The sequence below is a fragment of the Mus musculus genome, chromosome 15 (assembly GCF_000001635.26).
Source record: "Mus musculus strain C57BL/6J chromosome 15, GRCm38.p6 C57BL/6J".
NCBI classification, from domain to species: Eukaryota; Metazoa; Chordata; class Mammalia; order Rodentia; family Muridae; genus Mus; species Mus musculus.
Genome location: NC_000081.6, coordinates 91,552,905 through 91,573,574, shown reverse-complemented (window position 1 = coordinate 91,573,574; position 20,670 = coordinate 91,552,905). Strand labels below are relative to the sequence as shown.

The 20,670-nt window shown below is 45.3% G+C and overlaps 1 protein-coding gene and 1 pseudogene across 1 annotated transcript in view; both read left to right on the top strand.

Moving 5' to 3' along the window:
- The first annotated feature begins 313 nt into the window (after window positions 1-313).
- Window positions 314-20,670, top strand: part of Slc2a13 (solute carrier family 2 (facilitated glucose transporter), member 13) — a 305,571-nt gene continuing 285,214 nt past the window's right edge. Inside the window, exon 1 of the mRNA NM_001033633.3 lies at window positions 314-1,000. Coding sequence (NP_001028805.2) covers window positions 478-1,000 — 523 coding nt within the window. The 5' untranslated portion in view covers window positions 314-477. The remainder of the gene's footprint in view (window positions 1,001-20,670) is intronic.
- Window positions 15,493-16,908, top strand: Gm15381 (predicted gene 15381; annotated as a pseudogene).

The window sequence follows — 20,670 nt, the reverse complement described above, 5'->3', positions numbered from 1 at the left end:
CAGAAGTAGGTGAGTGTCAGGCAGTCTCAGCCACCTCGGATTGCAAGCAGGAGGGCAGAAGGAGTCTTTCACCTGATCCTTAGCCTGCTGTGAGCTTGAGTGCTCTGGATAGCAAGCAGCTCATCTGCAGCCAGAAGGCAAGCTTCCCTGTGTCCTGGTACCCTGACTCCAAAGAGCTCTTGTCTCCAGGGGACCTCCGCTTAACCCCGCCCACAGAGGGAGGTGGCAGCGTCCAGGGGGAGGAGTTCTTCTCTGTCTCCGCCCACCAGGGGGAGGTGGGTCCCATTCGCCCCTCCCCTCCAAGCGGGCAAGTGACGCACGACCCCGCCCCCGGCCGCTCCGTAGCGCCAGCTTAGCAGAGGCTGCGAGGCGGGTGGCTCGGGTGGCAGAAGAGCAGCGGCTCAGCAGCTGGCAGAGAGTGCGCGGCGCCCCACACGCAACTTCCCCGCAGCCGCCTCGGCGGCGTCCGCCTGTCCCATGTCCCGCAAGGCGAGCGAGGACGTGGAGTACACGCTGCGCAGCCTGAGCAGCCTGATGGGCGAGAGGCGCCGCCGGCAGCCGGAGCCGGGGGCGCCAGGCGGGGAGCGCAGCCTCCTGGCCGCCGAGTCGGCCGCCAGCCTGCAGGGCGCGGAGCTGGAGCGCGCGGCGCGCAGGCAGTTCCAGCGCGACGAGACCCCGGCCTTCGTGTACGCGGCCGCCGCCTTCTCGGCGCTCGGCGGCTTCCTGTTCGGCTACGACACCGGCGTGGTGTCGGGGGCCATGCTGCTGCTGCGGCGCCAGATGCGCCTGGGCGCGATGTGGCAGGAGCTGCTGGTGTCGGGCGCGGTGGGCGCGGCCGCCGTCGCGGCGCTGGCCGGAGGGGCCCTGAACGGCGCCCTCGGTCGGCGCAGCGCCATCCTGCTGGCCAGCGCCCTGTGCACCGTGGGCTCCGCCGTGCTGGCCGCCGCCGCCAACAAGGAGACGCTGCTGGCCGGCCGCCTGGTCGTGGGGCTCGGCATCGGTGAGTGGCCGCGCCCGCGAGCCCCACTGACCCCCTTGCTCTCCCCTGCTCCGCGGTCCTTTGGGGGCTCGGTGGCACGAGCGCCCTGGTGGCTGTGGAGGATGCGTTCCCTTCTCCCGGATTCCCACGTGGAATCTGCGGTCGCCCGCGGGTCAGTCAGCGCCGGACAGTCTGGAGCAATTCAAGATACCCCAGCTTTCCCCGATCCGGCCTAACCTGAGGCCGCTTGTTGAGTTTAGGAGGGTCTCCACATCCCTGCCATCCCTGAGAGTGATTTCCCCACTGCCAGTTCTCCTTTAGGATGCTAAGCCCACCGAGCTTTAAACGAACTGCGAACTGCAATAATTAGTAGAGTCAAGGAGTTTTGAACTCCAAAATCCCTGCTCCGTTCCAGTTCCATCTTCTCTGCAGTGGATCATTTTTAAATAGAACACTATTTTCTCTCCTTGCTTTGTGCTCTGTGGTTGACTTTCAACCTTTCCACCTTTCTAGATGAAATCTGTCTCCCTTTCCCACCCGACTTAGAACTTTTACTTTGGGCCAACATTCACCATTCTTGTTTTGCCTTCTCTGCCTTTTCCATATGGGAACCAAATTATCCATTAAAGGTCACGTTCATTTCCTAGATTCAGTTAGGAGCCACTCCTGTGGATAAATGCCCAGCAAGATAGACACTTGCAATTTACTTTAGAAATGAAGAGATGTAGGTTCTCTGGGCATTGATTTTTTTTTTTTTTTTTTTTTTTTTTTGTCACCCTGTTTGCTGAGCGGGGGAGGCACTCTTGGTGTGCTCTTGGCAGAGGGAAGCTGTTTGGGATGTGCCCAGTGTTATTAGAAAGCACCTTTAAAGGGAGAATGGGAAGTTGTGACTTAAATCTCACTGGTAGTTTTCCAAGGCTATAAAATGTTTCCTTTTATAATTCAGTTTCCTTTAGGGTAAAGCGTTGCTTCCCCATGGGAGGGCTAGATGGATTCCCGGAGCTGTCCCTGAGCTGACCACTCTTCACCCTTCTGGATAGGTTTGTAAGGGGAAGCACACTCATTCATTCAACTCTGCCTCTAGGAGCCACGAGCCTAAAACCCCAGCTCACTGTACCCGTATCCCCTGATCACCGACTCTGCTTCTATGGGTAATTACTGAAGCATGGCAAGGCTCTCTGTGAAATGTGGATTTGGCAAAGGAAGGTCCAAATGACCACCAAAGAGACAAAAATCCATGGAAATCCCCTCTCTGTGTAAAAATGCCCTGTGCCTGTAGGATCCTTCGACAAATAACCTGCCTAGGACTCTAATCAGCATCATCTGCCTGGGATACAGATCCTCTCTTATGCCTCTACCTTCTTTTCTCCCCCTTGGCAGAGAAATCACACTTCAGTTGTCAGAGACTCATTATTAATTCCCAGACTTATATCTGGAGATTGATGTTTTGCAGAGGTGTCTTAATGAAACTCCTGAGTATCAGATGAAAAATTGAAGCATTTTGTTGATTCTTGCCTGACAGCCTGGGGGCCCTGTCATGTCAGGGTCCTTCCGGATGTATGATACAGAATTGAAAGGAGAGCATCCTCTAGAGTTGGCTTCGCAAATGGGTCTAAAGGCAGCTAGAACTGGCTCTCACCCCTTAGGACAGTGCTCCTCAACCTTCCTAATGCTGTGGCCCTTTAATACAGAGGTGACCCCCAACCATAAAATTACTTCGTTGCTACTTCATAACTGTAATCCCTCTACTTTTATAAATATGTCATGTAACTATCTGATATGCAGGATATCCGATAAGAAGCCCCACAGGGGACTTGACCTACAGGTTGAGAACCACTGCCTTAGGAGGAGAGGCTCAAAGGTGATGGGTGGGTAGAACAGAAGATGCAGTGAGCTGCCTGGAGAGAAGCCACGTCTGGAGATGAGGAAAGGACTGTCTAAGCAAAGGGGTGAATACAGAAGGAAAGAGGATGGTGTACTCCAGGGAGCAGAGATGCCATTGTGAGAAGAGCTAGGCAGGAACTGTGTGCTTAGAGGAAGAGGACAGGTGTGGAGTCAGACACAGTCCCTGATACTGATTCATTCAGGATCCTTAAGATACAAAAAAAGAAAAAGAAAACACTTCAAGTGTAAATTAGTGGTTAAGCGTACAGTTTCAAATATAAAGACCTTTGTAGCTCACAGATCGTCATCCTCCCGAGAGAGCTTTCAGTTCCTTTTAGCTGATAGGAAATGGTGTTTCCTTCAGGCAAAGGAGTGTTTGGTTGACATTGTTGTGATTTGTGTCGGGAGACAGTAAATCAGTTTTGTCTGTTTAGAACAAGAGTTCAGGGCTTACTCCCTGGACACTTTTAAAACAGGTAATCTTTATATGTGGTCAGTGGCTTTTTTGTTTTTTATGTTGTTGCTATTGGGGTTCTTTTGTTGTTCATTTTGGTTTTTTGTTAGTTTTTGTCCTGTGATAATTTAGTAAATGCCAAGTAACAAAAGGTGTCTTGTGCCATTTCAAGACAAGGTCTCCATGATAACTTTTCTCTCCACATTTACCCTGGGGAAACATAAGGCCCTTGGGATCAGGGATTTTGTTGATTTCTGTAAATTTCTAAATCTGTATTCCTGAAGCATAGAAGAAACACGTTGAAGGCTCAAATGAAGGGTGAGCAGAAATGACGCACACGCAGTGAAACTTCCATGGCTGGCGTGGTGTCAATTTAATTCAAAACTGTCCTTTCAAAAAATAAAATTAGTGCGTTGTCAAAATATCTTTAAGGGCATCTAAAAGTTTCAATGTTGCCCTTTAATGAAATCATTCATTCATTTATTCAGTGATCAGTGGTTAAGCTTCCATGATGAGGTCAGTCAGATTTGGGGCAGGGAGTAAATAGCTAAATATGAAGCCCACCCTGCAGGTGCTTATCCTTGAACAGGGCAGGAAGATATATTAATAGCCAATTACAAAACAGTAGAGGGTTCGCTAAGTGCCAGAGAAATGGGGAAGGCAGATCATTGCTTGCTTTGGCTGTGTGTGTGTAGAAAAGATACCAGAGGGACTGGAGGGATGGCTCAGTGGTTCAGAGCATATTCTGTTCTTGCTGGAGTCCAGTTCCGAGTATCCATGGTGTTCAGGTCACAGCCACTTATAACTCATGACTCCAGCTTTGAGGAATCTTTGGGGGCTGTTACAACACCAACCTAATGCACATAGATCTATAGAGACACAGTCATACCTAACTAAAAACTAAAAACTGAAAAGGATGCAGGCTTAAGAATGGTTTCAGAGAAGCAATATTTAAGTGAGAGGTTGAAAGATAAGTAGGCATTCAGCAGATGATATAGGCAGGAAGTGAGAGAGTGTTGGTTTCCTGCCTCTTATTTCCCGCGCACAGGAAAATCCTTTCTATGCCTCTCACCTAATCCTCCTACCTCTGACCTCCGTAAAACCAGGTCTTGTTAGAAACTTTCCACCATTTCCCTGAAAAGGTCATAGACACAAAATCAGGGTTCTGTCAGCAAGATCTCAGAAGCCTTCGTTTTTCTGTTTGCTTGAATGAACCCACACACCTATGGTCGCTTTTACTAGACATTTAAAGTGGGGTTCGCCCGTAGGAGCAAAGTCCCAGAAAAGCCAGGGTTTGAAGTGTGGATGAGTGAGAAGGCAGGGATGGGATCGTCTGCCCGGGATGGCAGCTGGAGAGTCTGTTTAAAGATTGTGTGGGAATAGTCACTGTAGCCCTCCAGGCTCCGGTGACACCGTAGTTCCCCGAGGCTCTTGTAAACCTCCCTTTCCTCTTTCCAGTTTGCTTTTTAGCCCTTCTCCCTTTCTTTCCGACTCTCTTGTCTCATGGAAGACGACGTTTAGTGTCACAAGTCCCTTGCAGAGTTGGTAGCCACGAGGTGAGCATAACACAGCCACCAGTTGGTAAAGCGCCCATGGGTCCCTTCAAGTAGAGATCTTTTAAAGAGAAGTCTTCTGACCAAAGAGTATAGTTAATGATCTGTGTTCAATGAGCCTTGAGGACAAGCCTGAGAAAAAGAAGGGTATTTGTGCTGTTTTTGGGTCAGCGAAATATATTTTCTTGGTGAGTTATAGCAAAATAATGTACTGAATGCCGGTGTGTATGCACAGGGTGTACTTTGAGTTTTTTTATTTTGCCTGTCAGTACAGAGACCAGACTTGGTTATTGTCCCTGCTTTTTGCCTTTTTAAACTTGAAGACTTAGCTCAAATAGGACACATAGTTTTGATCTGTGTGCCCCGACATGAGGCCTGTTTTGTAGGTGTCTTTATTCTTTGATTTTTTTCTTAAACCAGGGTATATTTATAATAGTATTTTAAAATAAAACAATTGAAGGGCTAGAGAGATGCCTCAGCAGTTAAGAATAGAATACTGCTCTTGCAGAGGACCTTTGTTTGGTTCCCAGTACCCACTTTGGACAGCTCACCACTGCCTGGGAATCCAGCCTTTGTGGCCATTACATGTGTATATACATACTTCCAGGCCTTACATATAATTCAAAATAATAAAAATAAATATAGTGAAAAAAAAGATGAGTTTTCTGGAGTTTGTTTTCTCTGGCTCTGTGTTACTCCTGCTTATCGTGTTTTGAAACTGGGGAGTATAGGAATGTGATGCTAACACCCTACATGTGGATGGGCTCCGGCTCTGGTGCTGGCATTTACCGCTCCAGATACACTCCAGATAACTGATGTTGCAGTGTTCTTGCAGAAAATATCACGGCACTGAAATCATGAGATTCACTGCTATTCAGACCTTTCTTGAGAAGTGACATCACAGCAATTTGCATAGCCCAGAGAAGTGACATCACAGCAATTTGCATAGCCCAGAGAAGTGACATCAGAGCAATTTGCATAGCCCAGAGAAGTGACATCACAGCAATTTGCATAGCCCAGAGAACTGACATCAGAGCAATTACATAGCCCAGAGAAGTGACATCACAGCAATTTGCATAGCCCAGAGAAGTGACATCAGAGCAATTACATAGCCCAGAGAAGTGACATCACAGCAATTTGCATAGCCCAGAGAAGTGACATCACAGCAATTTACATAGCCCAGATTTGTGGAATTACTCTTAGGTTTACCTCAGTTTCCCTATCAGCCTGTCAGTACTTTCTCTGCTGAAACACAGTTTATAACTTCATGTTGCGATTTGTAGTTGATAACAGCCCACTGAACAATACTTTCAAAAATACCACATGAGCCTTTAAATTTTTCTTCCTAACTGTATACACATGGAAAACCTTGTTTGATCAAAATAAATGGCCAGGCAGTATCGAGCTTCATGAAAATACTTTTTTTGAGTTTGAGCATAGTTAACCAGAAGCAGTTGGACTCTCAATAAAGTAGCTCATGTAAAACATATTTTTGTGGTGATGCAAAGATAATAAAGTTTGCTTTAAACACTTTTTAAAAATTGTTTTTCAGATAGTTTTTTTTTACTGGTTTTCTTTTCCTGCTCGGTATGAAACTGATGTATAAACGGAGCTCCTCTTAATTTCTGATTTCCTTGCATGCTAGCTGTCTCACACCCTCCCTGTCACATCCGTTGGCATGGAGACCGACCTTCAGAGTCCTGGTAGATTATTACCTGATTATGTTTGCCTGGTAGTATGACAACTCCCTCCACAAGTGAGTAAGGAGGCCGTTAACGTGAGTTAGATCACGTTGTTTATGAGACATTTGTATTTCTCTTTTCTGTGGTACAAGCACAAAGTCAACTAGCTTCCTATTGGTCATGGATACTCATGGCAGCCAGCCTGTCCCTTCTCCACACAAATGCACGACACTAATGTTTTTTCCTTTGGCTGAACTTGGCCCCTTTGTGCAGCACTGCATTCTCTAAGTCCTACAGAGCAGCCGCATTTCGGAGCAGGCTATGCAGTGTGAACGTGTGTCACTAGAGACGAATAACGTTAGCGTTGTTCCTTGCCGCCTTCAACACCCCTCTGTTCTGAATCTAGGCAGTCATTCTTCGTGGCAGACCATCACAACTAGGAAGTGATAGTTTGTTGAATGCTTAGGCGTCTTGCACTCTGTGCACAAGCTCACACAGTCTTCTCAATAATTGAGTCGGGGAGGGTGGGCGGGAAGAGACTAGAACAGCCAGTTTTAAGATGAGAATATTTAGGTAGAAAAGGTGAAATGGCTTCCTTACACTCACAGAGCTCTGAGGTAGGGCAGTGAACAGCATCTAAGAGGTCAGGCTTCTGAGTGTCTTCCGGTCACGTTTCTGGTGATTGTGATCAAATACCTGAGAAGCAGCAACTCAGGGGAGGAAGGGTTCATTAAAGCTGGTGATTAGAGGGTAAAATGGATTGTGGTCTAGGACGATAGTAGTGGGAGCCAGGAGGAGCTACAAAGCCTAGCAGGCTATAAAGGAAACAAAGAGCAGCCAGGAAGTAGGCCAGGCTGTAAAGCCCCAAGGTTAGCACCCAGAGACCTACTCTATCCCTCCAGGCTCCATCTTCTAAGGTTCTACCAGCACCCAAACTGTGCCACCAGCTTGTATCTAAGCTCTTAAACACATGAGCCACGGGGACCGTTTCAAATCCACCCACAGTGGTGAGTGTGCGCTGAAATACAGTGTAGTGACAGTCCTCTCTGAGCCCTATGTTACTGCTCTTTGCCATATCTCATGGGAACGACATGTTTTATTTCAAAGTGGATTCCCTTAATTACTCTTTTCAAACGTTTTAAAAATTAAAATTAAAACCTTTAAATTGTGTATGCATGAGTCTTTTACCTGTATGTATCTCTGCGTACGACAAGAATGTCTAATAATACCCACTGAGACCAGAGGAGGGCATTGTATCATGTAGAAGTGGAGGTATAGATGGGTTGTGAGCCACCATGTGGGTGCTGGGAGCTGAACTTGGGTCCTCTGGAAAAGCAGCTAGTGCTCTGAACCATCAATCAATCTCTCCAGCCTCATGGAAGTTTTTTTTTTAATTGTGGTAATATTAAACATTAAATTTACTACACGGACACTTCTGAAGTGTGTTGTCCTGTAGTGTGAAGGGTGTTCACAGATCACACGACAGATTGCTAAAAGGTTTTCATCTCGTCAGACTGAAAGTCTGTAACCACATCCCTAGGTTTTATGGTTTTGATGGCTTTACTTTGTGGTGTCTGTCCTTTGTTCTCCCGTAACTGCCTTAGTTTACATAGCACAAAGTTCTCCAGGTTTATCCATGCTGGATTTCCTTGTTTTATTACAGCTCCCTTGTGTGCCTGTGTGTGTGTGTGAGAGAGAGAGAGAGAATTTCCTTCATTTGCCTTGTGTCTGCTTCTTCACCTTTGTGCGTAATCGGACAGTGAGCGCAGGAGTGCGGGGAGCCTAATGAGACCCTGCTTTGAGTTCCTTTGGATATAGATCTGGAAAATAGAATTTCCGGGACATATGGCAGGAAATTTTCACTATTTTCACTATTCTGATGAACAGCTAAACCCGTTTCCACAGAGGAAGCACCAGCTCATATCCCACAGTGCACTGCGCTTCCAGCCCTTAGTGTACTTACCTTAGCCTCTATTCTTCCTTCTTTTGGTAGTGGGGCATCCTAATTGAGGGTCAGTGGATGCTTACAGTTAGCAGTGTTGACAACTCTTCATAAGCATGTTGCTCACGTGCATATCTCCTTTGGAAATTATTTAAATCCTTTACCATTTTTGTTGTGGGTTTATTTATTTATTATCTCTGGCATAAGGGCTCACATAGCCCAGGCTAGGCTACAGCCTGCTATGTAGTTGAGGCTGACCTTGAGCTCCTGCTCTTCCTGCCTCTGCTTTCAGGTTTTTGGGTTTTGTTTTTTTTTTTAATGGTATTCTTTTCTGTTGGGTTGTAGGTTCCTACATGTATTCCGAATATGAATTATATCTCCCCCAGCATATTTTTCTCCCACGTCTCACGGACTGTCATTTCACTCGGTGGGTTGTTTTCTCTGTGCCGTCTTTTATTTTTAAAGTTATTTATTTTTTATGTGTGTATTTGTGTGAAGATACACAGGTGTGGATGGATAGATGTCTTCCCAGTGTCCAGAAGAGGACGCTGGAGCCACTGGACCTGGAGTGAGACACTGTTGTGAGCCCCTCCACATGGGCACTGGGAAGGGAATCTGAGTGTCCAGCAAAAGCATGACTTGCTCTTAAGCACCGAGCCATCTCTCCAGCCTTCCCTGTGCAGCTTTTAACCTTGGTTTCCCCCCTTTCTGCCTATTCTCATTGTGTGGCCCGAGCTTTTGTTATCATTGACAGGAAGTCATGCCCAATCTGCCCTACCCGTTCTTTTTCCTTATGTTTATTTCCAGTAGTTTTAGGTGGCATGTCTTCCATCTGTTTTGAGTTAATCTGTGTTTTTGATGTAAGTTAGGGTCCAATTTCTTCTTTTGTAAGTGTGTACTCCAGTTCCCCATCACTGTGTGTCACTGCCTATCGCTTTCCCCTGTGAACATTACCTTAAAAATACAGATGTGCATGCTGGCCTAGGGAGAGCAGAAGAAAGACACCAAGCCTCTGCACTACAATGGACGAATGTGTGATGGACTGATGGGAAAGAGGGAGTATGAGATGGAGAGATGGAAGAAAAGGCGAACTGAAGGGTTCTTACACTGTGGAGAAAGAGGAAATGGAGACTGGACAGCAGTGAAGAGCAGGCAGATAAGAAGAGGCCATGATGTGATCCTGGCCTGGGCTGCTACCAAAGGCCACATCTGGGTCTGTGGCCCTGCTGCAGCTTGGGTCTGTGTCAATGCCTATGGCCAGAGTTACCACCAGAGGTCAAGTGGATGTTTGTGGTCTGGGATACCACTGGCTACCATGTGGATATCTGAGGGTCACGTTGGGGAGACATGATGATCTCAGTGGCCTGGGTAATACCTGAGGAGGCCATGAGGACAGCCTGGGCCAGGCTGTTCCCTGGGGTCATGCCTGGGACCATGGTGCTATGGCAGTCAGGGCAGGGTCTGCGTTACCACCAAAGTCCTGAGGAACTATACTGAGGTGGCCCTGTCCCTCCCCAGCCACCACACTGGAGAGATCTGACCCCACCTGTCACCTGGACAGCACAGTAGAACTGGCCCTGGTGGCAAAAGCATGGCTGAGCTGGCCCCAAAGGCATGAGAGCAGGAGAGCTAACCCTGCTCCTTGCCGGCTGTGGTTAGCAGGAGCAGTGCTGGAGAGATCACCTTGGTGGTGTGGGCACAGGGGAGATAGCAAGCTGACCAACTCAGCTACCTCCCAAGCCCTGGTCCAGGTCTTTGAGTTGGTCCACCCCAAACTCTACCCCATCTATGATCTGCTGGAGTGAATGAAAGGGCTGTCCCTACAGATCCAAAGCTGCAGGATCTCCATGACACAGAGCCACAACAAGACACCTGAAAGACGTCCTGATGAGGATCCGGTATAGATGGTGTAGCAGAAGCCAGAGGCATGGGACCGATCATTGCAGTTAACTCTTGGAGTAAAGATGTGTGGACAAAAGGGTATACCGTGGTGTGACATACTGTGACACACTACAGCTTCCATGACAAGATTTTTTTTTAATTCTGTTTGGGGAGAGAGGGTACAGGGGTGGAGGTCAGATATGAAGGAAAGGGGAGTTAAGTGGGATTGGGGTGCATGATGTGAAATTCATGAAGAATCAATAAAAAAATTTAAAGAAAATACAGATGTTTAGCTGGGCAAGGTAGTGTGTCTATGCATTCATGTATGAGGTCTCCGTGAGTCCGTCTGAATACCTTGGGGAGGCTGTGTCTCTTAAACAAGGCTACCCCTGCCCCCCAAACCTGAAACCCTTTTAAGTGTTCCTGTGATTTTGTTAGAACGGACTGTGCTCAGGATTAACAACGAGGAAAACAGAGCAGGGTGGAGAGCTGTTCTGTTATCTTGCTCAGGGCGCATACACCAGACACCTGCTGACAGGAAAGGTGGGTGCTGTGCTGCTCACCTGGGCGGGGGATACAGTTACTCTGGGTCTCCACGAGGGGCATCCGACCCAGAATCCATGGAAATGGTCCCAAGGAGTTGAACGCGGATACAGCTGGCATGGGGCAGCTTGAGTGCCAAGAACGCTTTTCCTGTTTCTCTCTTGAGACTCACAGCTGTTTTCTCTGCTCCTCCTTTCCTGAACCTCGCTCAGGATCTTGTCGATAACTATGTCCTGAGTGATGTCTTTGTCGTGGTCGAGAGCTCAAAGATAAAAATAGGCCCTGATCTTAAACGACTGAAGTGTTGCAGAGAAAAGCTAACAGGAGATCCCAGGACTGGTTAGGAGAGGACAGGATTGTCTGCAGGATGCGCAGTCCTCCCAAGACTGACTCCATCACCGCACTCAGAACTACAGGCCTGACATTGACAGTTTGTTCCTTGAGATGTGTCATTTTTGAATGCAGCTGATTCCCCTAGGGATGGACCATTGGTTTAAGGTTTAGACGATGAGGTGTTCCTAGAATTTAGATCCTCCCATTGCTCTTAGGAGCATCCTTTTTTTTACGTGACTCTCTTTTGAATATATGGCAAACTAACACATGTGTGGAATACCCAGCAGGATAATAGTGTAGCTGAATGTTAGAAACTCACAAAGTGCCTCTACTGCTGTAACGGTAGTTAATTAAGAGTGGATAATTAAGAGTGGCAGTTAACAGAGCCTGGGGAACCTAAACTGCTTGGGTGACAGTGGCAGTGGCTGGCGGCTTACTAGCGGAGTGACTGTGTCTGATATTTTTTTAAATCCCTTATGCTCCATTGTCCTCACTTGTACAGTGAGATAGTACCTGCCCGCCTCGGAGGGTTGTGGGGAGATTGAATGTGTTTGCATTTGTAAAGTGTTATTCACATGTCTGGCAAAGTAAGGCTTAAGTAGCTGTTAAATATTCCCTATAACCTGTGTAGCCATTAGCACAAGATGTGCCAGGTACTAAGAGTCCAATAAGGGAGTGGATAGTGACAGTTAGAAAGTGTATGTTAAAATGTCTGGCTATAGGGTTGGGTAGAATATTGCTTGATAAAATTCTTGCAAGGACCTAAGTTCAACTAGAACCCATGTTAAAGAAAAACCCATGTTAAAGAAAAAAAAAATCAGGCCTCACAAAGCACTTGTGAGGCTCGTGATAGAGGTAGTGTCTTAGGGTTTTACTGCTGTGAACAGACACCATGGCCAAGGCAAGTCTTACATAGACAACATTTAATTGGGGCTGGCTTGTAGGTTCAGAGGTTCAGTCCATTATCATCAAGGCAAGAGTATAGCAGCCTCCAGGCTGGTATGGTGCAGGCAGAGCTGAGAGTTCAACATCTTCATCTCAAGGCTGACTTCCAGGGAGCTAGAGTGAGGGTCTTAAGCCCACACCCACAGTAACACACCTACTCCAACAAGGCCACACCTCCTAATAGTGCCACTCCCTGGGCTGAGCATATATAAACCATCACAGGTAGACACTGATGGGTCAGTTAGGTTCTCTCTGGCCATCTGAGGCTCGTCTCATTGATGGGTTGTAAAGTCAGGGAGAAGCCCTGTCTCAGGAAAACACAAGGTCAAAAGCACCTTAGGTCAATAGCACCCTAGGCTGTCCTCTGGCCTTCACAGACCTGCGCGTTTATCTCCACCCAGACACAGAATGTCAGCTGTGAACCAATGAGTAGATGTTAGGGCTTGTAACTGGGGGAAACCTCTCTGTACTCTTAACATGTTCTTACAGCCAAGGAACAGAAAAACGATCATTTTAGTGTCAGCTGTAACTAGCCATGGATTTGTGTTGGTCTAATATCATCCAGTTTGCACCAATTTGAAAGACAGAACGAGTAACTTCAAGGTGGGACAGTCCTCTTTCCATGTTCAGTTTTTATTATTTAAGTTAATACCCAGCAAGACAGATGGAGTTTTCAAATGTGTCTTTATAACCATAACCATAGTCGGTGTGAGAGAGGGCTCTGCCCCAGTAGGGAAGTGGGAACTGACACAAGCGAGGTTTCGAGGTGTATGGGGCGTCTTTCTTAGTGATCTCAAGGGTCTGTAATAGAAATCAGTGAAACTGGGAATCTGTTTTTTTGACCATTTATATTCCCCGATAAAAGACACACCCAGCCGTATATTTCAATATGCCTTAAGCAGCACAATAGCTAGACAGCTGCCTACCCTCCGTGTTGTACCTCCTACCCATAATCCAAGTTATTACTCACTGTGTTTCCCCTGCGCTGCTCTTAGCTCCAGTTAGACAGCTCTCTGGGCCTCGTTCTCTCGGCCTCTAGCCCGTGGTGGCTCTCCTTGCTTCTCTAGCAGCTGAGGGCTCCCTATCTCCCCTCTTCCTTGTGGTTTCAAACCTGAGAAATCTAAACCCCGGCTATGTCTCTCCTCCCCAGCTATTCGCTGCTGGCATCTTTATTTACCAGTATTAACTGGGGCCAGAGTCCCTTTAGCAGACTGTAAATCTTGGAGGCCATCCTTAGCTTTACAATAAACAATAAAAGACAAAACCTCAGCACCTGCTTGTTAGAGTGTGATGCAGGTTGCAAGGAAGGAGCTACCTGGGACTGACCAGCCCTATCTTATAATTATTTTCTTTGTTTAACTGGTAAAATATTCTCAGTGGGAAAGATGCATCTGCCTTTTAAGAGATGAAGAGTGATCTTAATAGATCAAGCTAAGACTTAAAGGTTGCAACTGTGCAACAACAAAAGAGGTTTAAACTTGGAGCTTTCCTATAAACTCAGTTATAATACCTTGAGGGGAGTTTATAACTTCAGAAGAGGAATTTTTATGTACAACATAGACCGTTTGAAGCCAGCAGATGTAACTAACCTCTAGGTCTATGGCTATGTTACCCTGAACCGCCTTGATCTCCTCTGATCTCTGAAGCCAAGGAGGGTCAGGCCCTGGGTAGTACTTGCATGGTAGAGGCTACTTGCTGACCATTTACTTTTTATTGAGCCACTGCTTATAGTTGTGAAAGAAAAATTGTGTGTGGAGACTAAAAATGCAAAAGGTCTGGAACACAAGCATGTTTAATATTTACACCCAGTGCCTGCCATACTTTCCTTCCTTCAACCTTTACTGTCAAGGTCTGAAGAGAGCGAACGGCTCTTCGATTGCCCTCCACTCTTTCTGAGGCAGCCAGCACAGCGAGCCTGTGATTTTTTTCAGGGGAGCCAGGATGACTGTCTGAACCTCACAGCAACCCAGGGGATGGGGTGGGGACCACAGCTCTCTGGCCTGCCTGGCAGTCCTGCTGGCAAATATGTAAAGAAAAAGAACTGGTTGTGGAATCACATCATTTGTTAATAATAAACAATTTGGGGGATTTCATAAATATCATATTCATGCCTACCTTATGTCAGAGAAGTATTTATGACTTTTAGGCATTTATTATTTATGTCCATCCTTTGAAGATGATTTCTGATGTGAAAGTCCATCACATCTTTGTGAAACAATGCTAAGAGAATAGGGTGTTAGTACACCATTACTATATGCCTGTCAGGTTTGTCCCCGAAGTCTTAGCTTCCTTCCTGAGGTAGAGGCATATGACGTCAGCTGTGGTGGATTCCAAAGCACGGTGTGTGTGTGGATGTTTTCTGTGTGCATTTCCCTCAGAATACAGGGCCATGCTTGCCTGGAGAAGGAAGACTGAAGAGCACGGAGAGCTTAGGTAGATGAAGCTCGAGAGGCAGGCGGTGCTGAGATTCACACAGGTGTCTGGTCAGGAACCAGTGTGTGCACCCCTCCTCCATCTGGAAGAATCCCAGTTTGTAACTGTGAAAGCAAAACAGAGGAGAGATGATAGATACTGCTGTGTGCAGGATCTACATGCATTGAATGTACTAATCCTCAAAGGCCCCACTGAGAGACTCCCAGGAGTCTTAACGAAAGCACTTTCAACAAAGTAGTAATAAGATTGGGGAACAGTGATGAGAGATGACATCTCAAGGTAGAGAGCTACTCCGAATGAATAATGTGTCCGATCAGTTAAAATCAAAAGGATTAATGAAACAAAATTGAAGTTCCAGTGATACATTCAAATCTTATAAGAGTTTTGATTTGGACAGATCAGTATAACATGGGAAAGAAAGAAATTTCAAGTAGTAAATAACAAACCTAAAGCCCAGTGTCTTTCATTACATAGCTTTAAAATAATCTCTAAACATGTTTTAAGAGCGAGGCTACAAATAAAAACATATAAGTAAACTGAATTACCTAAATAAAATATTATTTGCATATAAAGGATATTTTAAAAAACTACTTTTATCAAGAGAAAATTAAGTTGGGGAAAAACAAAACAAAACACAACTATTGAGAAAGTATTCAGCTTTGGTGATGATCAAAAACTTTTGAGTATGTCTCATTGAGCGCTAGGAAAACACGACTCGGCAGATTTTCTTACTCCAAAATGGGAAAGGATTTTTAAGATTATAAGCAGACATATTTCCTCATTTTTTTTCTTTAATTAATTTAACAAACCTGATTAGAATTACTGATATAGCTGTGGCGCCGCGGGCCCCACCCCTGCCGGGCACCTGATGACTCCAGCGAGTCCTCGCAGAGTCTGCACCAGGCTGCCCTGGAGCCATCCATCGCAGTGCTCACCATCGCCTGCCTCGAGAATAACAAAGGATCCTGGGAAAATTGGAGAAGATAAAGAACATTCCCTGTCCAGACCAGGAGACTGACAGACCAGTATCTGTGAAGATCCCTCGTGTACTACCATGCTCTCATACATTTTGTAGAAACTTTTTGGAAAATGTTCTTCAGGCATCTGGTGACTTTTACATATGGAGGCCTCTGCGAATTCCACTCCAGTGTCCTAACTGCAGAAGTATTATTGAAACTGCTTCTACTGGCATAGAATCCTTACCTGTAAACTTTGCATTACGAGCAATTATTGAAAAGTACCAGCAAGAAGACCACCCAGATGTTGTCACCTGCTCTGAACACTACAGGCAACCATTAAATGTTTATTGTCTACTAGATAAGAAATTAGTTTGTGGCCATTGTCTTACAATAGGCCAACATCATGGCCATCCTATAGATGACCTTCAAAGTGCCTATCTGAAAGAAAAGGATACACACCTCAGAAGTTGTTGAGACAGTTAACCGACACACACTGGACAGACATCACTCGCCTCATTGAAAAGCTTGAAGAACAGAAACGTCATTCTGAGAAAATAGTTCAAGGTGATAAGGAAGTTGTTCTCTAGAATTTTAAGGAGCTTACTGATAACATTAGAACAGAAAAAAATATTTTTTGGCAGCTCTTTATGATGTTGGCAAGATGATTAATCAAGAATACACTCCACAGATTCAAAGAATGAAGGCGATAAGGGAACAACTTGAGTTAATGACAGTAACGACATCTTTACAAGATGAGTCTCCACTTAAATTCCTGGAAAAATATTGATGATGTCCACCAACGTGTGCAGATGTTGAAACAGAGACCACTTCCTGAGGTCCTGGCTATTGGAATTTATCCTCGAGTAAGCAATGTAATAAGAGAAGAGTGGAGCAGAACAGAAATTGGACATATTAAGGAAGCTGTTATTCCTGAAATGAGAGTTTCTTCAAAAAGAACGCCATGTTCCTGGTCTGATAATGATGAAAAAGAAATGGAACTTTAAAAAATTTTAAACATTGCTATACTTTCACTCATTTCAGTGATACTAATACTCTTTTTCAACCATCACACAATAACCATCTTAAATGAAATCACTTCACTATGTTTCTCTGAAGTCTTTCTCTCTGTTTACCAGAGTTTATCTAAGAATTTATATGACTTAATACAGTGTGCTGCACTTTATATTTGCTAAAGGAGTTGATGTGGAAAATAGTTTCTCGTTGAAAACCCAGAACTTCCAGTTTTATGTGGGCTTCTTCTGTATAGCAGAGGCTAAGCATTGATTGCTAGATGGAAAGTCAGGGTGGCATAAACAGCACTATATTGGTAGAAGTTCAATATATGTCATGACTTTAAAATGTCACAGGGAAAACCTCCAAGCACTAATGATTGGGAAATGGTTAGGTGGGAGAACATCACACTGTTACCGATCTTGAAGAGTGACCACAGATACAAATAAAACACACACAGTGCCTGCAAAGAACAGAACTACTTGTATGAACACATTAGTCACAACTGTCTAAGAAATGTGTGTGTGTGTGTGTGTGTGTGTGTGTGTGTGTGTGTGTGTGTGTGTTCACGCGTGTTTGGGAGTGGCACTTGGGTAAAGGACTTACCATGCAAGCGTGCTGACCTGAATTCCGATCCCAGGATTCGTGTGGTACCACATACAATAATGTGCAATATTGTATGGTACCAATACAATAATCCTAGAAGATGGACCATGAGAGGCAGGTGAGATGTGAAGAGGAGTGAGGACAATCCTCAGAAGCTCATGGGCCAGCTAGCCTGCTGTATGCAGTGGTGAACAGTGAGAGACTCTGAGGACCAACACTTGCGCTTGTCCTTTGACCTCCACACATGTGCTGCGGCACCTCCAATACACATGAACATGCAGGCAAATACCTGCACATCCTATACATACAGCATACAAATATGTACACAGAGATTAAAAGGATTACAGCCAAACAGTTTGGAAGTAGACATGTGACTAAGTATGTAGTTTACATATGGGTTAAAGAGTCTTGTGTGTGTGTGTGTGTGGGTGGGTGGTATATATGCACACATGTTTGCATGTGTTCATATGCTCATTAATCTATGCATGTGTGCAGTTTGGATGCCAATGTCAGAAGCCTATTTGCCTATTGCTTTATACCTTATTTTTTGAGACCGAGTCTGCCATTGAACCTAGACCTCACTACTTTAGCTACCCAGCAAACCTCACTGATCCCACTGTGTCTACCGCCCAGTGTCAGGATTATATAAATTTTGTCATGGACTTGCTTTATATAGGTGCTGGGGATATAATTGCATGTGCCCATGTTGTACCACAAACCGTTTACTGAATGGGCCACCTCCCTGGCTTCCACCTCCCACGGTGAGCCTTCTGTTTACTCTTCCTTTTATCCTTGCTGTCATTTTTCCTTAGAATTCAGGTTTGGCTTTATTTTGTTTGAGAAGACACTGATACATACATTGAAAAAAAGCCCGATGCAGTTCGCTTCCCCCACATTTTATTTCACCTCTCAGTGTGTGGGCGGTTGGGATGAAAATTTGAAGAGATGATGAAACTGTTATAAGGGATGTATTTGGTCACAGATGCACACGTCTAGTTCCCTGGGAGTTTTTAACTCCTTGCCCAAATGGAGTCTCTTTCTTAGGTCTTACTGTTTCCTCTCAAAGAGTACCTTACTTCTTTGGTCGTGCAGCATCGGGGCTTCCCCCAAGCCCCCATTCCCTTGCCTTGTGCACTCTCTCAGATGCTTCTACCTGGACCTTATCCTTTATTTCCTTCCTCCCGTTCCTATGGGGGAAACTTGCCTTTGCCCAAAGCCGGCATCCCTTGGACCAGCACTCTGTCCTTGTGACAAAATGCCCAAGAGAGATCAATTAGAAGAGGTCAGGTCTATTTTGGTTCACTACACTTTAGAAGGTTTCAGACTGTGGTCCTTTGGACTTGTGACAGACAGATCTCATGACAGGGAGAAGACAGAGGAGGGGAGATACTCACCTCATGGCAGAGAGCCCAGATGTAGGGAGATGAGGGTCCTAATACCTACTTCAAGACCATGCCCCGAGGGACCTAACTTCCCTCCAGAAGGCCCCACCTGAAATTGTCACCTTGGGTTGGTGACTTGAGCGCTTGGCCTTTGGGGAACAAATAGGAGCTAAACTGTAGCACTCCATTACAGCTGCCATTCTGGTTTCTTTCCTTCTGCGACTCGCCCTTTATATTTTCTATTGGCTCATTCTCCTAATCACCCATACGTGCTCTCTTATTCTTGCCATTCTGGAAAGAACTGTCTAGTCAGCTTTCTGCCATCATGATAAAATACCTGAGGTAAATCAACTTTTAAAAGGAGGTGAGAATTGCCTTCAGGGGTCACAGTCCACGGCCACTTGGTCCCCATTACATTGAGCTTGGAGGAGGCCCAGTACATGGGGGTGAAGTGGTGTATTCAAGAGGATTAGCATTTGCCCTAGGACAGTCAGAAGGTAGAGCAAGAGAGTGGTCGTGGTCTCAGGACCTTCATCAGGACCATCCACCATGATGCATGTCCTTCTGCTAGATCTCACTTCCTTAAGACTCTACCACTCCCCAATAACGCCACAGCCTATGATCAAGGTTGCAGCCATGGGCCTTTTGAGAGATTTTGAAGATCACCAAGCTGAGGCTTAAATTTGCCAGATATTCACTTAGGAAAAAAAATAAGAAAAAGAAGAAAAGTTAAGTAGTGGCCATGACAATGTTTACTGAAAGATATAATCCTGAATTTAAAATTAAATTAAATTTGTCCTGGAAATTCATATTGAGAAGAATGCTATTTAAATCAAATATTTCAGGGTAATATGGAGAGAGGATTTCGAAAGCCACTGGCAAAAAGAAATGACTATTACCTGAGATGTCAAAAGTGCCAGTCATACTGATCTGAGCAGTACAGAAAATCAGGACATAGTCTCACACTGAACCCCGTAATATGTACAACTATATCAAAGTTCTATAAAAAAGAAAAAAATTAAAAGTGAACCAAATTCACAATGATCTGTTGCACAGAGAAATATTAAACAAATTAATAATTATACATGGATGAGACATCATTACACATTTTTCCAGTAGTCATGTTTCCCTTAATTAGCTTATAGACCTTTTAAAAAATTAAGATGATACGTATTCTCCATTCCTCATAAGCATAACCACTCACAGTAAATAATATCCTGTATATTACGCTTATTTCAAATTATCTTTCAAGACCCAAAATGTACTCATTGCCTTACAGTATCTCAACTGGATGTGGTGGCAGCATGTGCAGGCCCAGTGCCTGAGAGACTGAAAAGATGGCTGAGAATGTGAGGCTAGCCTGAGCTACACAGTGAGTTCCAGGCCAGCCTACACTAGAGTGAAGAGGCTAGGTTCTGTCTCAAAAACAAAACAAAACAAAACAAACTTCTAGTAATAGAGACACCGATGGTCAGGAATACCTAGTAAGAGACTGGGTAAGAATAGGCACACAGAGAATCTCTGTTTTATAAAATCGTATCCCTCCAATGGTACTGTAGAGTGTGCTTTGTGTACTGAGTTAGAAGCGAGTTAGAAACGGACAGGGCAAGGTCAAGCCATGGAGACACACCCCTGTAATCTCACTGGAAGGTCTGAGGCAGGAGGATTAAGAATTGAAACCCAGTCTCAGATCCAGTGAGATGTGAGTCCCTGGGACAAACCCCACCCCTGACTTCCTAACTCGTCCCCTCCTGAGTGCCTGTCTGTTACTTGTGTCACCACTGTTGAAACTTTTGCCCCAGAACAAGGAAAAAATATAGTGTAAAAATCAAAGCCTACTGCCAGAATCCTCCCTTGTATTTTTTTGTGCACTATAGCAAACGTTTGATTGGCAGTTAAACTTTGCTTTGGCCTATGGGCAACAGGAAGTAGTGACCTGTAAGGAATTCCATTCTTCCCGCCCACTTCTAAATGCTGAGGCTCACACTATTCTGCGAACACTCTGAAATGCCGTCATTCTCCCTCCTTACCTAGGAAGTATGGAATATGAGTCTAGGTCATTCTCCCTTGGGTAGTTGCTATC